Consider the following 27,289-nt stretch of genomic DNA (forward strand, 5'->3'; position numbering starts at 1 on the left):
ATTTTGTATCTAGATTTAGATTCAAATCTATATATAAAATCCAAGGAATTGTCCATTTCCAACCAAAGGCCTGCATTCAGAAGCGTGTCTATAGAAACCAATTCAGACTTTCACCAGCTCTTTTGAAAAGTGGCCAGTCTTGCGTTAAAATTTATGCTCATCCCTAATTACCCTTAGATAATTTTCACAGTGCTATTCTATTCCTCTGTAGATGGAGTGCTCTTATATCTGATTTCACAAGGGATCAAATTTCCAAACTCTTATGTAGGTGTTGAGTGATGCCTTCAGGATCTGCCTGAAGGAAGGTTCTACTTTTCTGCATGTATGTCTGAATTGAGTAATCACAGAATCATAATATTCATAACTTATGTTTCTCCTTGTCCCTCCCTATCCTGGGATATGTTATAGCCACACAGTTTCTATTTTTCCAACATTTCATTGCATCATCTTATCAGGCAGGGGCCAGGCTTTCTTGTTTTCTCTAGAGCCCCATGTAGGCACTATAAAATAATAAAAAAGCAGAACCTCATAACATTTGTTCTAAAAATAACATTCCATTGTTCAAGTTGCACAGATTGCAGGTAAGTGCATAGTGCTATGTAAATTAAATAATACAAGTTTCCATATACTGGGTCTGATCTCATATACATCAAGCAAATAATACTCCCATTTTAAGTGCCTTTTGCACTGCCAGGGCAGTAAATGAGAATCAGGACCACAGTTTTCAGTACAGACTATGTCAAGTTCAGGGGAATGGGTTTCGAGAAAACTAGAAAGAAGTAAGCTGCCAACAGAAGATACTTATTTCCAGAACCTAAAAATAGTTACCTCCTCTCTGGCAATTCGTAGTGCAGAATCCAAATCTTGTTGTTGGTAGAGAAGACCTGAGGTATTTTCTGCCTCAGAAGTACTGATTCGTGAATACAGAGTACTTTTCGAGATGGAAACATCTGCTGGGATAGCAGGCTCTTTCTGTATTTTTTTTAATAAAAAAAATTGAGCATCATTATTTATGGGTTTACTAATAGTTCAGCTGGCTTTTTAGTGGGACAAATGAAACAATGAGGAAATGTAACCTTAACAATGAATGGAAAACAAAGTGTCAATATGTTAACTTTCATCATTTTGTTTTAATATAGAAAGCAATAAAGATAATGCTGGGAAATCTAACATTTTGAAGCCATGATCAGAACTTCTCAAAACTATTCTACACCTAGGGGCAGGGGGAAGAGAGGGGGAGAAATATCCAGCAATAAGAGCATCCGAGGAAAGAACACAAGAAAAAAACTGAAGTAGTCATCCTTGAAATTTCAGTCACACAGTATTTAAAATTACAGGAAAAGATATGCTAAAAGACACTGTACCTCACCCCAGTTCTGACCAAAGTATCATATTCTATAGATATGTAGTAGGGTACTTCAATACTGGTGATGCTATTTCTCTACCTATATTTAACATTCAAGTTTTCTATGAAAGATTAATAAGTTAAATCCAGTTTTATTTCTAAAAGGCCAGTTTTACTCATCCTAGTCACATGAATAGTTCAGATCAGGTCAAAAGGACTACTTGACTGAGGAAGACAAACACAGTCCGGCTCAAAGGTACAAATAAAATGAGAAATGGGAAAAATGGGAAGAGAGCTAAAAAAACTACTGTGTAAAAGTTATATGCATTATCTTACAAATAATACAGTAAACCTAACCAATGCAGGATACCTTACATTCAGGGCTAGCCACAGCAAAGTTATAAAGATTATAAGAAAGAATTAGGAGGATGCTAAAAATAAATAATCACTGTTTTAAAGAAATACATGTGAAGGGTGAAAATTGCATAAGAATTGTTTCATATATGGAAGAAGAGGGTAGTGAAAGAGATGGTCCAATATAGGAAATTTATTGTTGGAAATAACAGCATTTTTATGCAATGCTGTACAGTATTTCAAAAATGTTTGGTGTATCCTCAGAGTGCCTTAGGGAAGTAATAACATCTTCACTTTATAGATGGGGAAATGAGGTACTAGAGACTGATGAGCAGGCTTGATATTCGTGCAAAGTCAGTAGAAACAACCACTCAGATCAGAGAGCATTTCATGTCCACTATGTACTAATGTACATGACTACATAAAGTCCATGGAAATGAAAAATCAGGCCCTACATGACTTGTGCAATGTCACAAGGGAAGTCCAAAGTAATGTTTAAGACTGAACCCAAGTGTTCTCATTCCCAGTCCAATGTTTTAACTAAAATGTAATATCCTTGTTTAAGATGGTAATATCCTTGTTTAGAAAGGTCTAGGGATTAAAGACCTATACATTCTAACAAGTCTCAAATATGCATAAGAAAAATGGTTTCGCCTTGTTCAAATCTAGTTTAATGGGTTAGTCAGTTTAAATTACCATCTCACACTATTAAAAATAAACAAAAGCAAACCAAAAACATCAATTCCACATGCACACTCTTTTAGTCAGTAGATGAGACTTTGCAGTAAAGGGGACTTTAGTAAGATACAAAATTCTTAAGAAAAAAGAACTGATGCTCAAGAATCTTTTTGAGCTGTGACATATAATACTAGGAAAAATGGGACAAACTTCTGTTAAAGAAAGGTCAGGTATCAGGGAGCTTTAGTTTAACTATTTATTCAGAACTGCTAATGTGTTAACTAAAATATTAAAAGGTAAAAATAGACACAACTTGCTTTATCTAATAAGTAGCCATGTAGACCAAAGTTTCATGGATAGGACTGAAGATGCTGACATAACTTGTGACATTCAATTAATAGTGTATCTACAAAAACACTGCATGTGACAGCTACAGGATCCATGCCTTGAATTTGGCTTCCTTAGGATTTGCCTTTATTGCTACTACTTTGTTTGGGGTATTCATAGTGCTTTTGGGGTTGTTAGTACAGATTGAACCTCTGTGGTCCAGGACTCTCTGGTGTGGCAATATCCATGGTCAGGCACAACCACGGCTGTTGCTAGTGGCTGGGAACTCAGCTAGTCTGGCAGCAGGCAGCCTGCAGGGACAGTGTCCTGGGAGCAGAGAGCCAACCCAGCAGGCTGGTGGCTGCGGCAGGGATAAGCGGGGAGCCCCACCAACCAGGAGGTGAGCACCACTGGCCAGGACCATGGAGGCGCTGCTGGCCAGGACCGTGAAGCCTCAGCAGCCAGGAGTAGAGCTCTGCCCACCAGGGACAGCAACCCCTGGCAGCCAGAATGTGAACCCCTATGGCCAGAGGCGTAGAACTACCACTGCCAGCTGGGGGCAGGGAGGCCTGGCGATCGGAAGAGAAGCTCTGCCAGCCAGCGGTATGGCGCCCCTGTGACCAGGGGCAAGGAGCGGCTGCTGGGTGGGGGCAGGGAACCCCGATAGCCAGAGGGGAGATGCGGCCCAGAGTGGAGTCCCGTCTGTGGGATGGGGGCAGGGCACTGGCTGAGCCAGTGGCCAGAAGGGGAGGCCCAGGAGAACCCAAGGCCTAAACACCCCGATCTGGCAAACTCCCTCCTTCGGGACCACTCAGGTCCTGAGGATGCTAGACCAGGGAGGTCCAACCTGTACTGCGTTGTTTATATCCAAGTTGTATTTGATCTTGTATGTTCAAAGCAAAATTCAAATAAATGTACAAAGTGCAGATGAATTTAAGATTCTACTTACTTTATCCAATAAGTTAAAATGGCTCCCCAAAGTATTTGGCCTATTAACTAACCCTCAAAACATCCCTGCCAAACAGGTATTACTCTCATTTTTACCAACTCGGAAACAGAGAAAGTGAAATGACTTTCCCAAAAACACATAGTCCACAGTATAATTATGCATTCATCCATAAATCCATGGAGCTGCTTCCTTTCCTTACAAGTGTATATTGAACCATTCAAGAATAGTTTGTTCCTAAGTATACCTCACTCTGCAATATGGTTGTCTCATTTTTAATATTATAGCATATGGCTATTTTATTTCTATAATTTCTATGGTGCTTGTTACAGTTGTTTTCCATTTGTTAGGGTCAAGTGAAAAATTTATAGCAAATACAGTTCAATATTTTTCTTATATTACTGTTCCAGAATGATCCCAAAGTGGAATGCAATGTTCTCTTATAAATTATTTGCTGTTATGACCACTAATAATACCAGCTCTGTACCTCATTTGTTGCATTGGATTATATTTGACACAAGTGATATGGCATGTCCCTGTTCTGACGGAATAAGTGTACTCTTACTATTATGCTTCCACTCTGAATATATACTTTTCTGAATTTCAAGTTTGTTTTCTAGGATTATACAATATTTGCCCAGATTCATTCTCCCAGCAAACATTCCCAGCAGTTAATTTGCTTGCTAGAATATTCATAGAAAACAAAATCAAATGTGGACACAGATACACTAACAAGATCATTGAAGAATCTGAATGAACATTTGAACAATCTTTTCCCCAGCTCTGCTATTCACAGAGGTATCATGTATTATGGTCATCAAGACTAACAGCATACACTTTATAATGAAAGCCAATGGAAATGGGGAGAATTTACAGCAAACTGATCAGTTATGTTTATGACCAGCCTACAAGTGCCATGGGGGTGGGGGAGAGTCATATTAACAAATCTAAAAGTTACTATTAAAATGGAACAAGGAGTTTCAGCACCAATTTTTTGACAATCAAACACTGATTTCTTTGTTGAAAAACAGTATTTCATATGGTTGAAAAACAGTATTTCATATGGTAGTGTCCACCTTTGCTTTACAAGTTCCTGATGCACTTGACAGCTTTGTCAAAAGAAAGAAACAATACTGAACTGCAGAAACTCAGACTTCGGATCAACATTTTCCCCAGATGCTCAGCTAGGGCACATCTACAATAAAGGGGAAGGTCGACTTAAGATATGCAACTCCAGCTATGTTAATTACGTAGCTGGAGCTGACGTTTCTTAAATCACCATCCACGCAGCAGGAGATCGACAGGAGCTAACACTCCCATCGGCTTCCCTTACTCCTCGTGCAGAGCAGAATTACTGGTGCTGATGGGGGGGCCCTTTGAGTTTGAATTAGCGGTTCTTCACTAGACCAGCTAAATTGAACCCACAAGATTGACTGCGGCAGCATCGATCTTTAGTGTAGTGTAGACATGGCCCTACGGTCTTGGATATCGCAAAATTCATGAAGGATTGTCCTGTTTCACAGAAACTCAATGTTATGCAATGGAATAACAGGTAGAACAGGTGCAACACTAAAGAACCAGGGCTGTACCTGATCTGCAGCAAAATAACGTATCCCAAACCACCACAATGATATCACAATTACAGAGAATGCAATGATGGGGATGTAACTTATTTCTCAAAAAGTTCATTTATGCTTGGAAACAAGCACATAAATAACAAAATAATTTTTTTCAATATTCTCTTAAACCAGAGCAATCCAGATAAAAAAAGAACTCCCTATATCATTTGTACTAACTACGGCATGATCAATGAGATTGTGCTTTACAAAAACCTTGCAGCACTTCACAGAGTTCCTCTTCACAGAGGTCATCAGCCTCATCCGTCATACACAATATTTCAAATTCTGATAAATCATCATCTGACATCAACTCATATCTGTTGCTAAAACTTATAAAACCAGTCCTTCCGTGTAAACAAAAATGCCACAATGCACAAGCATTTGGGTAACAGAATACATAGCCATTAATAATTATTCCTTTTCAATGAACCATCCATTACTTTCCTTTCTGATCCATATTTCAAACCTCCATTTAACATTATGTACTACGTTTTCATGGCTTTCCTGCTGAATGATATTTCACAGTTCAGATCATTCCCATGACACACTCTCTCTCTTGCTCACGCCCCATATACAATAATCAACTGTGGATCCACTACAAATCCCCAAATTGCATGTACTCATGTTTTAAATCGGAACTCACTCAGACTATTGTAGATATAAATCTGTTTTCACAGCAAACTACTCTTTCCTCCTTTCAGACTAGTGCTTTCAGACTACTGCTATAGTGCAGCATCCTGCCCTGTGATTTAAAGCTCAACTTTGTATTCATGCCAGTATTACAGTAGTGGAAGATCACACATTCATTAGGACAGAAAACTAGTGTAAGGACCAGATTCTATTTCTAGTGTGATGCAAAGCAGCCAAAGCCCAAGACTAGAATCTGGTTCATGATTCTTATTTTTGGAAGTTTCACTTTAATTAATACTGATGAGATATTCATATGCACACAGAGGTTCACATGTAATTTTCCTAAAAGAGATTATTTAAAAAAAAAGAGGTGGATTTTTTTTTCTAACATTACTTGTTACCTTAGGTATTGATGGAATTTTGACCCTGTCCTTCACTTCTGTCTATACTGAAATTCAGGACAAACCAGTCTGTGAAACACCTACCTTTAAAGTTCACCCATATGCTTTATATGTAAAATTTAATAATTTAGCCCTTTGGACATTAGTCTTGATTCACAATTATTGCAACAGCAGCAGTAGTTCTGTAGAGCCTTGAAACCACAAAGCAGGCTGTACTATGGATGTTAAATTTAGTTTAATCAACTAATCGACTAGCTGATAAGCGGGGGAGCGCAGCAGCTCTTAATACATTTCAAAGGCTAAAGTGCAGCAGGACGGACCCAGTGTAAGCTGGGACAGCTGATTCCTGGCTCGTGCCAGGTGCTCCCCGGTGTGTACCAGCCTTTTAACTGTATTAAGAGCTGACTCTTAAGGCTGGTGTGCAGCAGGAGGTACCTGGCGCGACCTGGGAATCATCTGTCCCGGCTTGCGTGGGGTCCCTTTACTGTGCTTCTGATTTTTAAATCAGAAGCCGGCTTTTAAACCAGGCTCCCTCCAGCACAGGCTCCTGCTCCCCACTCTTGCTTCCTCATGGGGGAGGGAGGAAGCGACTAGTCAAGGGACTGGTCGACCATCTGATAAAATTGTTTATCAGATAGTCGACTAGTTACTTACATCCCTATGCTACACTATACCACTTGCAGCCAAAATGTGAAGGGCAAGTATGTGATGCTTAAATTCTAGTGCTTTGAGGCCAATTTTACACTCGTTGTAACTTATGGGGTCAGGGGTGTGAATCTCCTCCCCCTCGAGCGCAGCGAGGTACAGAGCTGTAAAGCACCAGTGTGAACCAGGCTCCAGTGCTGGGAGCTGCACTCCCAGCCCTGTTAACTGCTCCCCTCACAGAGGTGATTTACACAGAGCTATGGGAGCACGCTCTCTCAGCTCTTCCACTTTAAAGGGCTGCCATGGCTGAGTAAAAAAAAAAAAAATCTCTACATGCCTTATGGTTTGAGTAAGATATGAGCTTGCTTTTGTATAGACAGACACAGACAAAGGGGATTTGCCAAATAATCATTCTATAGCATTATGATTAGTGAAGAGGTATCTTTTCGTCCTTCTCAATTCATCTTCTCGCATATCACTGTCCTATAAAAACAGAGTAGGGATGTGAAAGGTGAATCGGTTCCACTGAACCCTAAAATTGTCCGGCCTACTGGAATTATCCAATTCAATTTATATAGGCGAGACCATTACCAGTACTTGGAATATTATCTTGCAAGCCAATTTCATACAGCATCTCACGTGTTGCAAAATAGAGTAACAGATACCTTTTCAGATTTAAATTTTCCTTTTTTTAAAGGCTCAGAAAATGACAATTTGACAAATAAAACTACAGTATTCACGTTAAAATGGTTCTATCTGTACTATGAATTCAGCACCTAACAACAGTACCAGCAGCGCTAATAATGTAAACATTTAATTAAGGTAATTACAAAGTACAGGGATTTATAAATCACTGACCCTCACACAGAAGGATTACATTCTGCAGGGGAATTAATCTTACATATGGGTCACTGAAATTTTAGTGTAAGTAAATGGAAAGCATATACATTTCCTTTGTCCAGCATCTCTTCTAGAATTCAGATATTTAATTAGGAATGTGACCCAATACACCTCAATTTACCAACTACACTAATACTGTCACACAAAAGAATTAAAAGTAAATAAAGATATGCATGGGCACTGAAATGAAATGGAAGAAGTTTACTGTAATGTTCGCATAGAAGTATCCATTTATCTGGGCTGAGACCTGGCTTTGCTTTCACAACAATATTTGTGCACTCACAAATGTACTTTGGGGCAAAAAGTAGAATCATCACATCTTTTAACTACATGATGTGTGCTTCCACTCAAAGTAAACTGTGCACCCAAAAATGTGGCCCTAGATTTTGCAAGCACAATTGTGCCAGAAAAAAGGAAAGTTCTTGTCCAAAAACTTACCCCTTAACATTTTGCTACCTCTGTCCACTAAAACAATTATGTATATTTTGTCTCTTCCTGCCATCACCCTTTTGCCACAGGTTTCTTTAAATTACATTTGAGAAGTGCTTATTTCAACATCATAGCTTTACATGTTATCTCAGCGCTTTGAGTGGATGACATGGACTCTTCCTCAGACCTGTCCTGCTGACACAAAAAATGGGTATTGGATACCTATATCTGTTCAACAGTCATTGTTTTTTTTTGTCCAAGCAGCAGCCAGCCATCTTAGCACTGGCAAGCTAGAGCCATGTTTGCTAGTAATAGTTCTTTTTCTTCTAGGCTATGTTTACACTGTGCCTGTTTTGCGCAAGAAATAGAAGCATGGAATATCGCTGTTTCTCACTTTCATAATTAATGAGGCTCCATTTTTGCGCAAGAGGCTTTTGCGCAAAAAGGAGCTGTCTACCTGCCTCCTTTTTGAGCAGTCCCCCACCCCCATCTTATGCAAGAGCCGTTCTTCCGCATTTTTTTCAGGAAGAATGGCTCTTGTGCAACAGGGGGGTTTTGTGCAAAAACGGAGCCCCGTTAATTATGGAAATTAGGCATGGTGATATTCCATGCTTCACCTCATTTGCATATTTCTTGCGCAAAACGGGTGCAGTGTAGACATAGCCCTACTGTTTTCACTCTTAGGTTTTAGTTGTATCTGAGAAGACTTTGTCTGCATTGTTTACATCTTTGGAAGAATAAGTCTCCTGTTGCTGAAGTCAACAACAAAACTCCCACTCATTTCAGAGGGCAAGGTTCAGACCCAATGTCTCCTGCTGTCACAAAAGCCCCTCTTCATCCGAATGAAAAGGACTAATTCCTACTGCCCCACAATGTTATGACTCAAGTGTTATCATTTTTAGATTAGCAATTAGTGCTTGAGTTTTTTATTTAGATGTAACTTAATCACTATAAAAGGTAGTTTTATTTTTATTAAAAAAGTATTGCAAGTTTTTACTCCTGTATGCACAACAGTTACAAATATATTTATACCATATTGAGAAAATAACTAGCGACTTTCAGAAAGTGTTCATGCCAGACAGTATCCTATGTCTATCCTCTGTATCTTCTGGCTTTAAGTTACTGCAGTCATCTGGTGTATCCTATTATACTTAATCCACATTGAGTCCATCAGCCACTATAAGATGAGTGTTAGTCACAAGGGTTATCATCATGGGCTAATTTGATTTTAGCAACATCCACTTAAAGACTAAAGTTAACCAAGGACAAAAGTCCTTCCCAACCTAACATGACATCTGTATCATGCAGTGTATCATTACATTACTATAGATGGATATAAGAACACAAATTGATCAGAATCGCGGAGTGCTAAGACTAATTGCAAGTATTTTACTCCAACTGAGAAAATGCCATTTTCTATTTATTCCTTCTTTTTCTAATGAGAAAGTTAGGCCCAAGCATACTATCATGCAAGGCAACAGCAAAGTTTCCCACTGCCTTCACTCAAAACAGGAGTCTACTTACTTAGACACCATCATATTTCCAAAAGGAAGGAATTACTTCCTCTCATTTTATACCATTCATTATACTACATCAATGTGCTACCTGGGCAGCGGCAGCCAAGCCCCTGACTCCAGCCGCAAGGGGAGTGGGGCTGGTGAGCTGCCCACCCTAGACCCCCCACCACGTGGGGCCACTGCCCAGCTGCCCACCACATGGCTGCCCTGGACTCAGGCTGTGCAGCACCAGCCACTTACCCCAGACCCCAACCATATAGCAACCCCGGATACCCACACGTGGTTACCCCAGATCCCTGCCATGTGGGGCCAGGCAGGAGTCCTGGAGCTTGCCAGGCTGGGCAGCAGCTTAGGACCTAGCAACTTAGACCCCAAGGGGCTGGTCAGGAGCCTCCGGCCCACCTGAAGCTGACCAAGAACTCCAAATCCCTCAACCCACAGGACCAGCCAGGAGTACCAGCCCCAATAGCAGCCACAGAACCCAGAGTCCAGAGCTTTGCAGTAGCCCTGGATCCCCAACTCTATGGGCTAGTTGGGCATCCCGAACTTGTGGGGTGGGCTAACAGTCCCAGACCCACGACTCTGAGGGGCTGGCCAGCCATCCTGCAGCAGGGCAGCCCAGATACCAATGTGTGGGCCAGCGAGGAACAGGTACCCCATCGGACAAGGCAACCGGGGAACCAGACCCTGCTATGCAGACTGGCCTTCAGCATGCAGCTGAGATGGGCTGCAACTGTGTGTGCTAACTGGGGTAGAGGTTTAGAGCTCTGCACTAAATGAAATAGCCATTACTCTTTTAGAGTTGCATCAAAGGCCACTATTTACCAACATTCGCTAAATTACTCACACTTATTCTAAGTGGCCACCAGTTTATCCATAAAAGCACAATACACTCTCAAAAGAGACCTACCTTTATGAACCAACTAGTTTATTATGACTGGTTAAAACACAGATCAAGCCTAATCTCTGAGCCAATCAAACTGCAGTGATGGTGCTGTGCACAGCTGCCATGCACAGCTGCCACATATATTAAAGGAATTATTTGGGACTCTCCCACTGCCGTATTTATTCATCATTTAGTGTAAGAAAAGAAAAGCCACTGGAGAATGACAAGGCAGATTAACATTCTCCTGTTATGGAAATAAATGTCTCATGTTAGCAGGACACTGTTGTCGATTCAGTTGATACTATAGTTGAAGCATACCATTGAGGTACAACTCCTGCGATTGTTGTAAGCTCTTTATTAAAAGCACCATAAAGGGCTTCCTCGACTGGCACACTATGGCTACGTCTAGACTACAGGCTTTTTGTGCAAGAAGCTTTTGTCAGAAGAGATCTTCCGCAAAAACTTCTTACGCAAGAGAGCATCCACACTGCAAAAGTGCATCGAAAAAGTGACACACTATTGCAAAAGAGAACATCCATATTGCATGGACGCTCTCTTGAAAGAAAGCACTGATTGGTATGCACAGAATGGCCAGCAGGGCACCTGTGCTTTTTCCTCTTTCTGTGCAAAAAATCCGTGTTCCCCATCCACACATGCCTTTTTGCAAAAGAACTCTTTAGCAAAAATGCGTTCTTCCTCATAGAAAGAAGAATACCAATTTCACAAAAACCACTCTGTTCTTTCGATTGTCTTGCACAAAAACGCGCTTGAGGTGTGGACACTCGGCGAGTTTTTGCGGAAAAACAGCCATTTTTCCGCGAAAACTCTGTAGTGTAGACATAGCCTCTTTGTACTAAACATCAAAGACACTACAACAGAGCTAACACTTCAGGCTAGTTTCAAATACAAGAGAAACCACATGCATCACTGGAGCAGTGTTACTCTGATGATGCATCACACTGACATGGCACTAGCCAGCATGCTGTAGGAGTATCAATACAGAAAATCTTTAGATCTTAATGAACAAAGAGGATTTATGTTGGGGAGGCTCTTTCCCTTGAGAGCCCCTGAGGTCATTCATAACCGTTTGAATCCCATTCTTCAGAAGCCTGAAGTGAGAGTAGATTGAACTTTTTAAGTTTTAGGGTCAAGTCATTAGATTTCAGACTTAAAGGAGCAATAAAAGGCAAATTGCACCATGAGCCAGAATTTGTAATTCTCTATTCACAAAAGTATCAACTTATTTATTTTGCCAACAAATACTTGAAACCAAATCTGGATCTCAAATACAAACACGTGATCATCTAAAAGGCAGAATTTGGCTACCCCATGTTTTATTTAACTGCCTTTTGCCTCCAGGCCATCAGTTAACTTTGAAGGTAGAACTGTTCTGCAAATGGAGCAGGTGACAGCATTTTTGTGTAGAGTAAGGCTATCAGCATGCTCTTTGGTGTCATATGCAGAGGTGCACACAGCTTCAAACGTCACTCAGAGACGCTTAGTTACCTTGATGTTAAAGAAAAAGCAGCACTCTGGTTCTTAATCTGTGCACACACACACATATTGCAGGCATAAAACAGATACCTCGGAATCTAAGGAGGAGAAAGAAGACAGGGTAATCTGTCTGGCTAGCGTCAGAGCTTCTATCCTCATTGCAGCAAACTCTAACTCCTCCTGTCAGATGGTTTTACGTAATCCACAGGAAAAAAAATGTATTAAAGAACATGATGTAAATGTTTCACACACACAGAGAATGAATGTTTAATGCATCATGATAATTTTTGGATAACACACATTCAGTGTTCCTTTCATGATGAAAACATCAGCAGAACACAAAGGCAAGTTTTCAGATAGTTGTGAGACAGTTATATCTAGAAACTTTTTCAGAAGAAAATAATTGTTAATTTTTTGGGTGGGATATCAGTTTTCAGATATTTGTTTGATACATTAATTGTTTTTCCATTTCATTATTGACTGTATGTTGATTTATGATTGCCATCATTTTTGATTCAGCATTACTCCACAAGGGAAGTGAGATCAAATTACAGCTTAGACACAATTAGAAAAACAGTAGGTAACTCTCATTTTCACTTGGTTTGGTACCAATGTAACTCCACCAACATTCATGGGATGACTCCAGATTTACCCTGGTGGAACTGAGAGAAGAATTGGGCCCTACATCTCTGAAACTATTTCTGTGCTTACTGGTCTACCAAAGTAAAGCATATTCAGTCAAGTTAACTCTCTATATTTAATATGTGCACATAGTTAATGAGATCATCCACATGAGACTGTTAGGCAGTATTCAAACACTAAGAAACTAACTTATTTGTTATAAGAGTTAAATTCAAATCTCACTATTTCTGAAAGGTTTCTCAAAGGCAAAAGGAACTTTGAAGAGGGCCCAATTTTTTTTAACTTTTTTTAAGAGCGGGAAATGTGTTTTCTACTGGTGTTTAGACAAACTGAAGAAAGGAACACTGGTATTTACATTTCTGCTACAAACCTGAAGTTTCTGAGCAAATACTGGGGGGTTCTTTTCTGCTAAGTCAGGTTCTAGATATTCAAGTTGACCACATATGGATGTCTGATGAGATATCCTATTGAGAAGAGCCTCAGCAGAGATAAAGGAGTCCACAGGAGTTGTCTGAAGGGTAAGGAGGATATAGAACAAATAAAAGAAGCTGCCAAAAGTGGCTCAGGCTGAAAATCATGTATCTGCTTCAAACATTTGTTTACTGCCTTCAGTAATATTTTCTTTCTGACACGCATACATACCCAATCAGAAATAAATGTAATGAGAGTCAGTTATAAATTAAAAAATTGAGAATGAAGAGTGAAATAAATGGTGTTAAAGCCCCTAAAGCAATGGTTCTCAAACTGTGGCCCAGGGTACTTTTAGGTACTTATATGATAATTGTCAGTCAGGGTATGTCTACACTACAGAGTTTTGTCAGAAAAACGGCCATTTTTCTGACAAAACTTGAGGAATGTCCACATTGCAATTGCGTTCTTCCACAAGAAAAATGTAAGAACAGTGGGCAAAAAGGTGTGTGTAGATGGGGAAGAAGGAGTTTTTTTGGAAGAGGAGGAAAGAGGAAAAAGCACAGGTGCCCTGGTAGCCACTGCATCCATAGCAATCACAGCTTACACTCAGTCTGGACTCTCTCTTTCGAAAAAGCAGATCACTTTTTCAATGCACTTTTGCAGTGTGGATGCTCTTTCGGAAGATGTTTTTTTGGAAGATCTCTTCCGAAAAAAGCTTCTTCCGAAAGAAGTCTATAGTCTAGACATAGCCTCACTCTTCTGTCATACAGTCGCCATGTAAATTGTAGCTTTGTCCAGGATTCTCATAGAAGATTCAGAGGTTTCGTTGATCAACTAAATGAAAATGAATGCAGAACAACTTTTTGCACTGACTACAAAGTGTCTATTTGGTCCTCTGGTGTAAATTCAACTATGATCAATTTTTCAAGTGCCATCCAAATCAGTGAAGTATCAAACCCACAGGAGGTCAGAATCACAGTGTTCACCTGTTGAGATTCGCGCAACGGAAGCTCTCCTCAGTGAGCAGAGTCTTCAGGCTAATAAATGTGAATTGCTTTGCCAAGGATAGGAACTCAATGTACCGAGATGTAACTAACCAACTATGCCTGTTGAATTTGTAAAATGAGAGGATTTTAACTTTGTCTCTTTAACACTAGCGACGAGGAGTCCTGTGGAACCCTATAGACCAACTGAAGTGTAGGAGCATAAGCTTTCGTGGGCAAAGACCCACTTCGTCAGATGCATGTACTGTCACTTTTCCTCTAGTGACCAAGTGCTGCAGAGTAGGGACGTAATAGTATAGTCCCGCGTTTCTCAAACTGTGGGTTCTGACCCTCCAGGGGGTCATGAGCAACTTCGAGGGGGATCGCGGTATCATAAAGTTTGAGAACTCCTGGTATAGTCGATTAACCGATAAACAAAAGCTTATAGGTTAATCCTATAGACTACTCACATTTCCCTTCCTCCCAGCCAGTACATTTTTAGCAGGCTGGCCAGCAGCCTGGCTCACTCCTGACTTGTGATGGGGCTGGGACCTACCTCACTGCAGCTCTGCATTTAAAGTGTATTAGGAGCTGGGCAGACAGGCAGCTTGACTCAATCCTGGCTCGCACCAGGTCCGGGACCTACTCCTGGGTTAGCTCTACATTTGAAGTGTATTAGGAGTCACGTGGGCAGGCAGCCACGCTCATTTTCAGCTCATGCTGGGTCCGGGAGCTCAGACATCCCCCAGACAGGGGCTACTGCCACCCCATGCTGCTGCCTCTTTATCAGAGGCAGCAGCACTGGGTGACAGGCAGCCAGTCCACAAGGGGAGCTTGGCTCCTCAGGAGTGAGGCTGGAGCACACTGGCTGCCAGCCCCGCCCACAGGGACTATAGAATAGTTGACTAACCAATAAGAATTGAAGAGGTTACTCGACTATTCAATTAACCGATATTTAACGTCCCTGCTGCAGAGCTGTTATAAAATCAAGGTTTGCTTAGGAATGCCAGGGGTCCTTGAGAGAATCTATCCAAAATATTCAGAAGTTTGAGAACCAGTGCTCTAAAGTCTAAAAGCAGCTACAGTTTGGAAGTAAGAATAAACTCTTCACGCTAAGTCCACTGAGAACAGGATTGGGTTCAAAAGTAAAAGTTTCTAACAAAGTCCCTTCACTATATAATATCAAAACAGTTGGCAAATTATCACAGAATGAGAAATCTCTGTTCATCATCCATTAATGCTGAAGAACTTCACAATATGTATATGCTACTTTCACAAAGCAATTCTTCTTTATATATTCATACAACCGCTCCCTCCCCTGAGAAAATGTGGGCACAGCCTATATATCTATGTATCTACATGTGTCAGGTTAAAACATAACAAACCACTTCATAACAAGTAAGCTAATGAGAGTGTCTGCCTGTGGAATTGATCACAAAAAAACATTTGAGCCAAGATAAGAACTAGGAACGTAACATCCTGTTTAACCAGTTAACTGGTTAAACATTATGTTTAACTAGTAGTTAACTGCTTAAATGGAGCCAGGCGGGAGGCCAGCCAGGCTGAAGCAGCCCCTCCAATGCAAGCAGGGGCTTCTCTGCCCTGGCTGGAATGTCCCCCCACCCTTCCGGCCAGTCTGGGCACAAGTTAACTGATTAACATGTCTAATAAGATGATTAACCAGTTAACCATTAACATCTCTAATAAGAACTAGGGGTGTAAAATTTAGATTAACTGGCTAATCGAACAGTCAGTGCAATTTGCATTGACTATTTGATTAGTCAATATGGGCGCCTCCACCTTTGAAGTGTATCAACAACCCTAGGGCTGTTGCTACACTTCAAAGATGAAAGCGCTGCGGGGAGCACGGGGCCAGTGGGGGAATCAAGCAGTCCCCCGCTGGCCCAGTGGTTCCCGCGGCATTTCAAAGTGGCAGCACCTCATGAAGCCCAGGGTTAGCCCTGGCCTCCATGCGGCACTACCACCTTGAAATTCAGCATCAGGCTCCATGTGGCGTTTCAAAGTGGCAGTGCTGCACGGAGCCCACGGACAGTGGGAGAGTCACCAACTGATCCCAGGCTGCACACAGAACTGTCTTTTTGAAACACTGCAGGTAGCCCAGGGTATTTCAAAGTGGCAGACCCCGGGCTCCACGGCGCTCTGGGCTGCACATGGCATTTCAAAGTGGCAGCACCGTGTGGAGCCCAGGGTCTGGCCCCGGGCTCCATGCGGAGCTGCCACCTTGAAGCACTCCTTCCTCTTTTCCCCCCACTTTGCTGCCTCTTTCTGATAGTTGACTAGTGTGTAGACTATCCAATAAGCGTTTGCTTATCGGATAGTCGACTAGTCGTTCACATCCCTAATAAGAACCAGGACAAACGTTCTCAATTTTAACAGTATTCTGTTAGACCAAAATGGGGATCAATTTCCCTCATTTGTGCTCTATCAAATTCTGTTATTTCTAATGGAAATGAGGCACGTTTTTCAACAAAAGACTAAAATCCACAGAATTATTTTTGGCTCCCTGTGTTTGAGCACACATTCTGCACTGAAACCTTCCTGATTAGTTTCATGCTCTGAAAGAGCAAATGCCCATTTTGCAAGCACAACATTGGAGGCACTTCTTAAAAGTGACCTTTCATTCATACGATTAATTGAAAAAGCACAAAGCCAAACAAACTAAATTTGTCAGCAAGTGACCTTGCTTTTTAGTTTGTTCTGTTTAAGTAGTTTCCAAGAATTCAGGGTTCACTTCATTCAGGGTTTTCATATTCTCACTCCAGAAATTTTAATTTAGTTCTAAACATGGTATAATTGCATACTCTGTATCTTCTCCTCTCTCACCACAGGGGAAGATGGCTTTTTTGGGAGAATATTTCCATCACACTTCTTATACATTACTTACTATTTCAGTGGCATCTGAAACTGTTCCTAAGCTCATGGGCTCGAGTTCTTTCTGTTTTGATTTGTCTGGTGTCTGTATGCGTGTCTCTTGGCTGGCAGTTAGAATTCGGGAAGCTGGGTGCTGCGTTTTCATTCCAGAGGATAGCTGGGCTTCAGTTTCCTCAAAACTTGATCTGTGAGAAGACAGATAGCATACAGATTTTCAGGATAGGCTAGGAGCCAAGTCTCTGCTAAAACCACAGCAAATGATCTTCAGTTAAACCATCACATTCTCATCTTTACAGGAGCTTGATACATAAGGATAATTGGCATAAGGCTGAATTATAGCAATGCATCTTGCAAAATTTTGAGAAATGTTTTCAGAGTAGTATCCAAAAGAAAACTGGGTAAACCCAGTACTACTGGAGATCAGTGAGTGCATGCACAACCTCCAAATTTCTTTTCCCTCATTTCTCACTTCTACATGAATCTATCAAATGACAATTTTGTTAAATAGCAACAAATGTTACTATATCATTTAAATTGAATTAATTGTTTAGGAAACTAAGTTTAGGGTTTTCAGGACATTTTCTATGTACTGAAATGAAACTGCTCTTTCTATTTAAGAAAAAACAAGGCGTAGTCAATCATAATCTAGACTGAAGACAGCCTACTCTTCATTGCAGATTTCAAAGTAATTGGTAAGACTGAAACAGAAATATATGTCCTGATTTTCCACTCCATTACACCATTGACTGGTGTAATAAGAGACAGCTGGACTTTACATGTTTAATTGATATAGAGCTCTGTTTCAGAAGAAAACAGACAAAAATTAAAGCACACAGCAAAATCACTGCCTAACTGGAAATAACTTTAGTGTTATCCTTTTCCTAAAAATCATTTCATTATTAAATGGGTTTTGTTTGTTTCATTTTTGTTTTTCTTTTTGCAGTGATGTACCCTGAACATGGAGTTGTAGAATCAGATAGTCTGACTGGAGGAGATTTGACTGGACTTCCCTGCTGTGCATCAAATACAAGGTACAAAGATTGTTTCTTCAGGATGCTATCATCTTGCTGTCAAAAGAAAAGGAAATAATTATCAACCAACTTTCCATTCTCCATTATGGTTAATTCATTACCTCAAGTGACCCATTGACAGAAATTCCACTTCTTTTTTTTGGAGCTGATAACATACACTGTACATGATTTGCAGCAAAACACTTCCTATGGTGCTGAAACCTAGTGGAACTATCATCAAAAGAACAGCCTATTTTAGAAAAGCCACTGTCCACAACACCAACTGTATAACTTCCAATTTTTATTAGTTCCTCCACTATCATTTGGGATTAAATAGAATTCAGGTAAATCTAAAATCTGTACTTGCTCTTTCTGAATGGGTTATATGGCATTCACTTACAAAGTGTTGCCAAAAGTTAATTGGGACCTTCTTTATCATATCAGATAAAGATGTGATAAGAATCTCACATCAAGAATCTCCACAGTGACAAATTGTTTGGTTCTTAGAAGCATCTTAAGGAATTCAGACATTTGAAGCTTATTAATACAATCTAATTTATCAAGTGAATGCAAGTAAAGCCAAAATAAAAATGTTGAAGTTGAGTTCTCATATTTTATAGTAAGTGTGTTGAAGAGAAATGCTCCTCATTTCTTTTCACAAAAGCTTTAGGCCAAGTCTACACTAAAAGGGAAGGTCCAATCAAGATACGCAAATCCAGCTACATTAATTATATAGCTGTAGTCGACTTTTCTTGTTTTGAGTTTCACTAAACAGCAGGAGGTGTCAGCCTCTCTTACTCCTCACAGAAACAGAAGTACCAGCTGCCAACAGGGCACCCTCTGAGTTCATTTTAGCAAATGTTACCTAGACTCGTTAAGTCGATCTCCAGAAGATCAAGTGTGGCAGTGTCAATCTTCCATTTAGTGAAGACATGGCCTTGGAGAGTTAAAGATTTCCTGCCATTGGTTGGTTACCTAAAATACAGTGCTCTGTCCTAACTGTGGCTTGAAACACTGAATACCTTTACTCTCCAGAAAATTAAACTAAATCTTAACATTAAAAAGATGAAATAATCTATGTAACGATAGGGACAATAAAGCATGTACAATTTATCTGACTACACTGACTAAAAATACCTGTGTTTACAATCTACTGTAGATGTGCAGTTAATTCATGGTGTAGCAGAAAACTGTCCATACAGCATAATTATAGCACTACATAACGACTGGTGTAAATAGATGGAAATGGAAATTTACCTGCAAGGAGGAGCCTATTTTCTCCATATATTCTATTTCATATGAGTTGCCATATTCCAGCTCTGTAAGGGAAACAGAGAAATGTCCCCATACATAGGAGGAAAATACAATTTTTGCATGTGTAAATAAAATCTTGGAAGCTTGTTGCTAAGTGACACCAGGCCCTGCAGCTTTATTATTGTTGCTTTTTCTAACAGGCCCTACAAACAAAATACATAGAGACAAATGTGCAATAATTTTCTGCTGTCAATCAACTGCAGCGTCATAGCACATCCGAGGGCAGAATTTGGTGTGATTCATTATGAATTAATTTTTCTGTAAAACTCTAAGCTAATCTGTTTCCTTTGTTCAGGATTCTGTTACAGATTCCAGTAGCTTTACCAAAAACAGCAGAGTCTGGTTGACACTTCCATACATGATATCTGAAATGATGTGTCACATTACAAATCTCTGAAAATATACTAATGTAGTCTTGATAGCTATTTCCTCCGTTGAAAGAAGAAAGATTTTGTAAGATGACAAGTAATCAAATGATTATACTCATAGTAAAAAAACATGCAAATTTTAATCAGGATCTATTATCATTTTGTTATATGAGATTTTAAAAAAATGGATAAGGCATCCATATGCACATTTGGTGACAGATAGGACAGCAGCATATATACACTTATTTTCACATTTTAGTTATAAGGGACAGTTCAATGTATGAGTATCTACAGAGAAACCCTGCCCTAACCTTTAACAAAAATTTCTGTTGCCCTACAATTTCCCTTAATTATTCCATAAGAATTAACACGCGCTTCTTGCAAACCCTGGTCACTCGACATTGAACAGATATAACAAATACACAAAGAAACTGCTGACAGAATAGAAGATAAATGCAACATTTATAGGGTTTAAAGCCTGATCATGCAAATAACATGGAGTCCTTACATGAGCAGACTCATTTAAGGCAATAGGACAAAGCACTATTAAAAAAAAAAAAAAAAAAAAAGAATGATAGGCACATCCTATGTATCTCAGATTTTGTATCTAAATCCGGTCACCTAACACAAGGGTGAATTTTTTTCCTGAAGATAAAAATTAAGGATTCCTGTTAAATAATATTCTTTTCAAAACTGTTTATTTTTATTCTGTTTTGTATTTTGCTACGTTTGTTTTATAAATCTTTCCTATAGGCCTAATTCACTGAATCACACGCTTATTTCCATTTCTGTATAAAAACAACTTGTGACTGGAATTTAAGCATGTGTTTAAATACACTTTCTGAACTGGGATGACATCCTGAATATGGGCCTATGTCAGGGAGATGTCTTAATCGTTTTGTAAAGTGAAAATCTCTGTGAAAACAACATTGGAGTATATATGTGCAGGTCTCTCTGGGTTTAAATAGCACGTTTATGAAAATTCACGGATTTCACAGGCCGCCCGTTTAAGAAAAATGGCTGCAAAATAGCACTAGGTGAAGTTTAGGATATTGTATCCATTAATCTTATTGCTGAAGGGAATCCTGCTATAGCAATGTTAGTACATTGGGACATTTAGTATCCCATGGTTTGTTTTTAATGGTAGCAGAAAATCAAACAGGAGGAAAAGCCTTCTATATGAAATATATGCTTTTTTCTAGCTATCAAAAATCCACACAAATAATGACATTTAGAGTAAAATGAAATATATATATATATATATAATTTAAAGATGACATTTAGGAGGAACTATTAACTACAAAGCAAAACAACATCAAATGCTTTGAAATATTTATCTCCATCTGCTAAATTTTATATATTACAGTGAAGTTTTACAAGCTAGTTCTTAAACTCTAGTAAACAATCTGTTACAAATGCTCTTTACAGCCAGGAAACACACTGTTAGCGTCCTCTGCTGCCACTGATAACAACAACTCTGCAGCTGCTTAATCCGCACTCTGGTAGTAATAATCCATAGGGCTTGATGTAGGGATATAAAGGACTAGTCGACTCTCCAATAAGCAAATACTTATTGGATAGTTGACATGCTAGTCGACCAGTTGCTTCCCCCCTTCCCCTTGCTGCTTCTAACAGAAAGAGGCAGTAACGAGGGGGCGGGGATTGAGGGGGGAGGGACAGGAGGAGAGGGGGGAAGGGGAAGTGGAGGAGGTACTTCAAAGTGGCAGCACAGCTTGAAGCTTGGGGCCAGATCCTGGGCTCCACACAGTGCTGCCACTTTGAAACACTATGTTCAGCCCGGGGCCAGGTGGAGTGTCTCCAAGCTGCATGCGGTATTTCAAAGTGGCAGCGCCGCGTGGATCCCAGGATCAGCTAGAGTTGCCAGCTGATCCTGGATTCCAGGCTGCGCTTTCACCTTTGAAGTATAGCAACAGGGCTGTTGCTACACTTCAAAGGCAGAATCGCCCTATCGACTAATCGATGCAAAAATGCATCGACTATTTGATTACTCCTTAGTTTGCTGTTTAGGTTGATGGACATTTCACCCGATTTGACATAAAAAGGCAGTTTGTGGCGTTAGGTATACCAATGAGAAAAGTAACAAATAATGTGGCTAATTAAAGATAATTGTTTTGTCTCACTGCTCTCCATGGTTTCAAACACATAATTATAGTGGATGGCAAGATAGAGGGCAACTCCAGGGTATTAACAAAGTGGTATGAATGAATTTGAATATGTATACACAAAGATAGCTCTTGGTTACAGGAGGACAGTCACAATACTATGAAGAGAAGTAAGAAACATCTCTTGAATTACTCAGATTTCCCATAGCAGCAGGAACAGAACTGACAGTGGAAATCATGATTATTTTAAAAGGAGGAAGCACTGTTGGTTGTAATTAACATGTAATCTGAAACACTGAGCATACCACCCGGCACACTTCTGAAGCAGGAGGATTAGTTCACTTTCTGTTACCAGCCTGAGAGCATAAATGATTGTTTTAGTTCATCCATACATTATGTTGTTAGTAAATCATTTTAGCTCACTTTTTCTTTAAAATCATACAATGCAGGCATAAATAGATGCACTTTTGTTATAATTTAACAACCACCAAAATGAGCGGATTATTCAGACTGAGCCAAACAGCCAACAGATCCCATAAAAGCCCCAGTTCCTGGATATGCCTACATAGGTGCTTTTAGGTGTTCATGTGAACAGTCCCATTAAAGTCAGCAGAGTTACTCACATGCTAAACATATCTATAAACTGTTTGGAGGACTGAGCCTAAAAGCCCATTTATGCAGTCTGTAATTTTACAAAACTCCTCAGATTTTGCCTTAAATTGTTTAATGATATTTTAACAGTACATTGAACAGGTGGGCAGAAATGACCAGACTATGATGATGGAAATACAAGATCAACAAGGATCATAAGATTTTGAAGTAGTAAGTCACCCAATCATAAACATGAAGTTGGAAATGGGTTAGTATTCATTTATGCATTCATTTATGAGATGTACCCTTAGGTAACAACCTGTAAACACTTATTCCTTTATATAATCCCAGGGAAAGCAACATGACTACACATGTGAGAAATACTTAAGTGGGATATCTAGAGCCCAATTAAGTGCTATGTTAAGGAGGATCTTTACGTAACCAATAGATCGAAGGCTAGATCTGAAGCTGGGACCTTCAATACAGAAGTACAAATCTCTGTAACTTGAGTTAAAGAGCTAGAGGCCCAGCAAAATTAAAGGAAACCCTTCCACTGATTTCGGTAGATTTTGGGTTGGGTCCTAAATCCATTAGCTGGAAGGAAGAGCAGGCCACAGGCATAGCAGGGAACGTGTAACACAATTTGAACAATGGGTTATACTTACAATTAAGTGCAGCGAAAAAGAAAAAATAGTGATGTGTTGCTCTGGAGTGCTGCCCTATCCATCCTTTTGCAGTTTCCTCTTTTCTCTTTGTCTTATCTTTATAAAGAAAAAACTGACTGGAGCTGAATGGTCATTTATAAGCTTACCCTCTGAAGGGGAGTTGAACTTGGTCTCGTTTACAAATGTAGATAGATCGGATGGCTGTGGGTAATCCTGTTTATCTGAATCCAGAGCCACAGTCATGCAAGTCCATTTTTGACTGGTTACTGAAGAAGCCAGTTTTTCCTCATCTGTTGCATGAACTACAGTGGATATAACTGGGGGTGTTTCTGGAGTAGGCAGCGGAGTGGAGTCCTGCAGAAAATAAATGTTAACATATTAACTGAATCTACTACCTTTCAGCAGTAAGAAACATTTGTCTTAATTGTTTTGTTCATCTTTCTTTTGTTGTTTTAATGCCATGCTACCTACTATAGCTCCATATAAAATACTTGAGAAAACAGACCCAGCTCTTATATGTGGCATTTGGAATTACACTAGGAATAACATTTTTCTCAATAATTACACGCTCTTTATCTGTACAATGAAACCCTTTTATAATTATCATGATTATTGCAAAGCTGTGTAGAATTAAAATCCCAAGTGAAGTGTATTGAATTGTGCTAACTGCGATCCAGTTCTGTTAGCGGGTTGGGGGAGGGGAAGGGAGGGAGAGAGGGAAGACTTCTGCACTCGGGGGATCCACAGGAAACTTTCTTTGATGTCTTTATTGAATACTGTTTTCATTCTACCTTTTCCTTGACATGATTTACGGTGCATGTGTAAGTTTCTAGATTCTGTTGATGCTGGTAAAAAAAGATGAGATGTTATTTGGAGCAGATGGTCATGCAGGTGAGTTCAGAAATTTTTAGGAGTTATGGCAGAAATACTTGCAGGTAGAGATCATGGCATACATGGCACACAAAATGCAGTCTCCTAGGAATATGAGTGTGATAGTCAGGCCAACTGACTTTTAGGGCTTCTCTGCATGGCGAGTTAGTATACCGGAAGCTAGGGCAGTTTGTAGTGCAGTAGCTTCCATACTAAATATTTTGCGATGTGCTTTGAAGTACTGCTAGTTGAAACACTACACTCACAATGTAGATTAGCCCTGACCCTTCCCTTACGGTAATGATCTCACATAAAGGCCATGAATCCTTTCCCATTCACTACAAAGTCAGCCAGTTTAAAGAGAAAGTTAGGATACAGAATGTGGGAGGTGGGCTATGGTTTGAAAAGAAACACCCCATATTAAAGCAGTGAGCATAAACCCATTATCTCATATGTGGCATGGCCTTTATTATCTCTTCCCCCAAGAAAAGCCACCCACTAGTGTTTTAAGATGACAAATAAAAAATACTGTGTCTGTTCACATACTCTCTGCAGACTAAAACACTTGCATTATTTGTTCTTTTCTTTCATCATATCATTTTATCTGTGTACTTTATATTTTTCTGGGCTAATAGGTTAGCTGAATTCTTCTGAATACCAATATCCTAAATGTTCATTACTATACTTATATTTAGCTTAGAATTTCCCAAAGATTATTTTTGAACAGCCTAACTGGAATTCATAGGATAAATACAAGGGTTGATGTTATCTGAATACAATATGACCATATAGATCATTGTTGCACAAGTTACACCAGCTCTAACTGGCACTGTACAAATTAATTTTAAGATTGGAGGACAAAAATTAATAAACTTTACCAACGCTTATAGCTATTCAAATGTAACAATGTTACATCAAATATACTTTCCTTCTATAAAGAAAACTAAAAATATATGTCAAAACAACATAGTACTTTACCTGAGAGGGTGCATCTGAGAGAGGAGATCTTTTTGGTGACTTTTTCACCCTAAATGTATCACTAAAAATAAAGTTAAAACTGTAAATATGGCATGCCAAAAAGAATCGTCATCATATAACACTTAGCAATACAGAGCTACAGAAAATATGACCTCTGCAAGCCCACCTGCTTTAAGACCCCCTCCATTACAAAGCAACACCACTGAAAAACATGCAAGTATTGCTTTATCATCATGCACTTTGGTACAGGACTTGATTCCTCAAACCAGTAAGATAAACTAAATAAGGGAGTTGTACAGCAGGATTGCCATATGTCTAAATCCATTCAAAAAGTCTACTGAAGCTGAATATTGATAGGGAATGAGGATTATCCAAGGATTAGGGCACTAGGATAGGACTTGTTTCAAAAGCCTCATCCCCATGTCAGAGTTTCCTCTGTGACCTTGAGAAAGTCACCAAGCCTTTTTGTGTCTCAGTTCCCCTGTAAAATGGGGATAATATAGTACTTTCCTACATCACAGGGTTCTTGTAAGGATAAAAACATGAAGACTGTGAGGCATTCAGATACTAAATAAAATAGGTAAGAGATAAATTTCCTTGCCACATGGCAACAAGTTTTTGATGAATGGTATATGAAGGTTTGTGGCAGTATATATATTTTCATGGTATGTCAAGATGAATATATTTACTGACATAGCAATTCTGCTTCAGGCTCTTCTAAATCCCAGCACACGAACTGTCAATACAACAGTTTTGACCCTTCAAAGCATGGCGTATTCCAAGCAAACACATGGAAAAGAGAATGCCCACACATTTTCATATACAGACATGTAATGTACGCTGCCTGTATGTATGCATGTATGCATTTACCATTTACAAAAAGCAAAAAGTTCCCTAAAGACAACATTCCCAACAGAAGCGTGATCTATCAGTGCTTCAGATGCAAGCTGCCAGACCTGACCTAACTGGGTTTTGATATTAGGTGAAAAAGGCAGGGATAAAGTCTGCACAGTTTCAACTGAGTTACTCAAGAAAGTCTTAGTGGTTGCGTTTTTATGCAGTGGTAAAAATTACAGCTCAGCTGTGAACAATGAGCAACAAAAGGAGATTATATCAAAGCATTTCAACTGATAGAGAATAAGTCAAAACTACACCTATATGCAAACATGACTAAAAAATACCAAACAGCTGTTTGCTGGAAAAAAATATTCTAAATAGGCTGCTAATTACTAAGTGCAATAACACATAATAATTTAGGGCTATAAAGTGATTAAAAATTAATAATGATTAATGGCATTGTTAAATAATAATAATATAATACAATGTATTTAAATATTTTTTAAGTTTTCTACATTTTCAAATATATAGATTTAGATTATAAGACAGAATACAAATTGTACAGTGCTTCCTTTATATTTATTTTGGATTACAAATATTTACACTCTAAAAATAAAACCGTGTTTTTCAATTCCCCTAATACAAGTACTGTGGTGAAATCTGTTAATCTGAATCTAAACTTACAAATGTAGAATTATGTGCATAAAAATAACTATATTCAAAACCAAAAAAACAACATAAAACTTTAGAGCCTACCAAGTCCAGTCAGTCCTACTTCCTGTTCAGCCAACTGCTCAGACAAGTAAGTTTATTTACATTTGCAGGAGATAATGCTGCCTACTTCTCTTTACAATGTCACCTGAAAGTGAGAACAGGCATTCACATGGCACTGTTGTAGCCGATGAAACCAGTTATTTACATGACAGATTTGCTAAGGATCTGTATGTCCCTTCATGTTTCAACCACACTTCCTGAGGACATGCATCCATGCTCACAATAGGTTCTGCTCAAAAACGGTCCAAAGCAGTGCGGACCAACACATATTCGTTTTCATCATCTGAGTCAACGCCACCAGCAGAAGGTTGATTTTCTTTTCTGGTGGTTTAAGGTTCTGTAGCTTTCACATCACAATGTTGCTCTTTTAAGGCTTCTGAAAGAATGCTCTGCAACACCTCCAATATTACGTAAGGTATGTCAGATTCTTAAAATTTGGGTCAAGTGCTGTAGCTATCTTTAGAAATCTCACCTTCTTTGTGTTTTGTCAAATCAGCAGTGAAAATGTCCTTAAAACTGAACATGTGCTGGCTCATCATCGAAAACTACTAAACCATGAAATGTATGGCAGAATTCGGGTAAAACAGAGCAGGAGACATAAAATTTTCCCCCAGGGAGTTCAGTTGCAAATTGAATTAACAATTTTTAATAAGTATCACC

The 27,289-nt window shown here is 39.4% G+C and overlaps 1 protein-coding gene across 12 annotated transcripts in view; it reads right to left on the reverse strand.

Moving 5' to 3' along the window:
- Positions 1-27,289, reverse strand: part of TACC2 (transforming acidic coiled-coil containing protein 2) — a 207,854-nt gene that overhangs the window by 18,141 nt on the left and 162,424 nt on the right. For 7 of the 12 annotated variants that reach the window (XM_075935333.2, XM_075935331.2, XM_075935334.2 and 4 more), the window contains 8 exons: positions 25,019-25,079; positions 23,317-23,524; positions 19,367-19,428; positions 18,051-18,166; positions 17,113-17,284; positions 13,184-13,324; positions 12,262-12,351; positions 829-972 (listed from right to left, as the gene is read on the reverse strand). In XM_075935333.2, coding sequence (XP_075791448.2) covers positions 829-972; positions 12,262-12,351; positions 13,184-13,324; positions 17,113-17,284; positions 18,051-18,166; positions 19,367-19,428; positions 23,317-23,524; positions 25,019-25,079 — 994 coding nt within the window. The remainder of the gene's footprint in view (positions 1-828; positions 973-12,261; positions 12,352-13,183; positions 13,325-17,112; positions 17,285-18,050; positions 18,167-19,366; positions 19,429-23,316; positions 23,525-25,018; positions 25,080-27,289) is intronic. The other 5 variants (XM_006111418.5, XM_075935332.2, XM_006111422.5 and 2 more) reach the window with 3 other exon arrangements.

This window comes from Pelodiscus sinensis, chromosome 8 (assembly GCF_052426305.1).
Source record: "Pelodiscus sinensis isolate ZL-2025 chromosome 8, ASM5242630v1, whole genome shotgun sequence".
Classification (NCBI taxonomy): Eukaryota; Metazoa; Chordata; order Testudines; family Trionychidae; genus Pelodiscus; species Pelodiscus sinensis.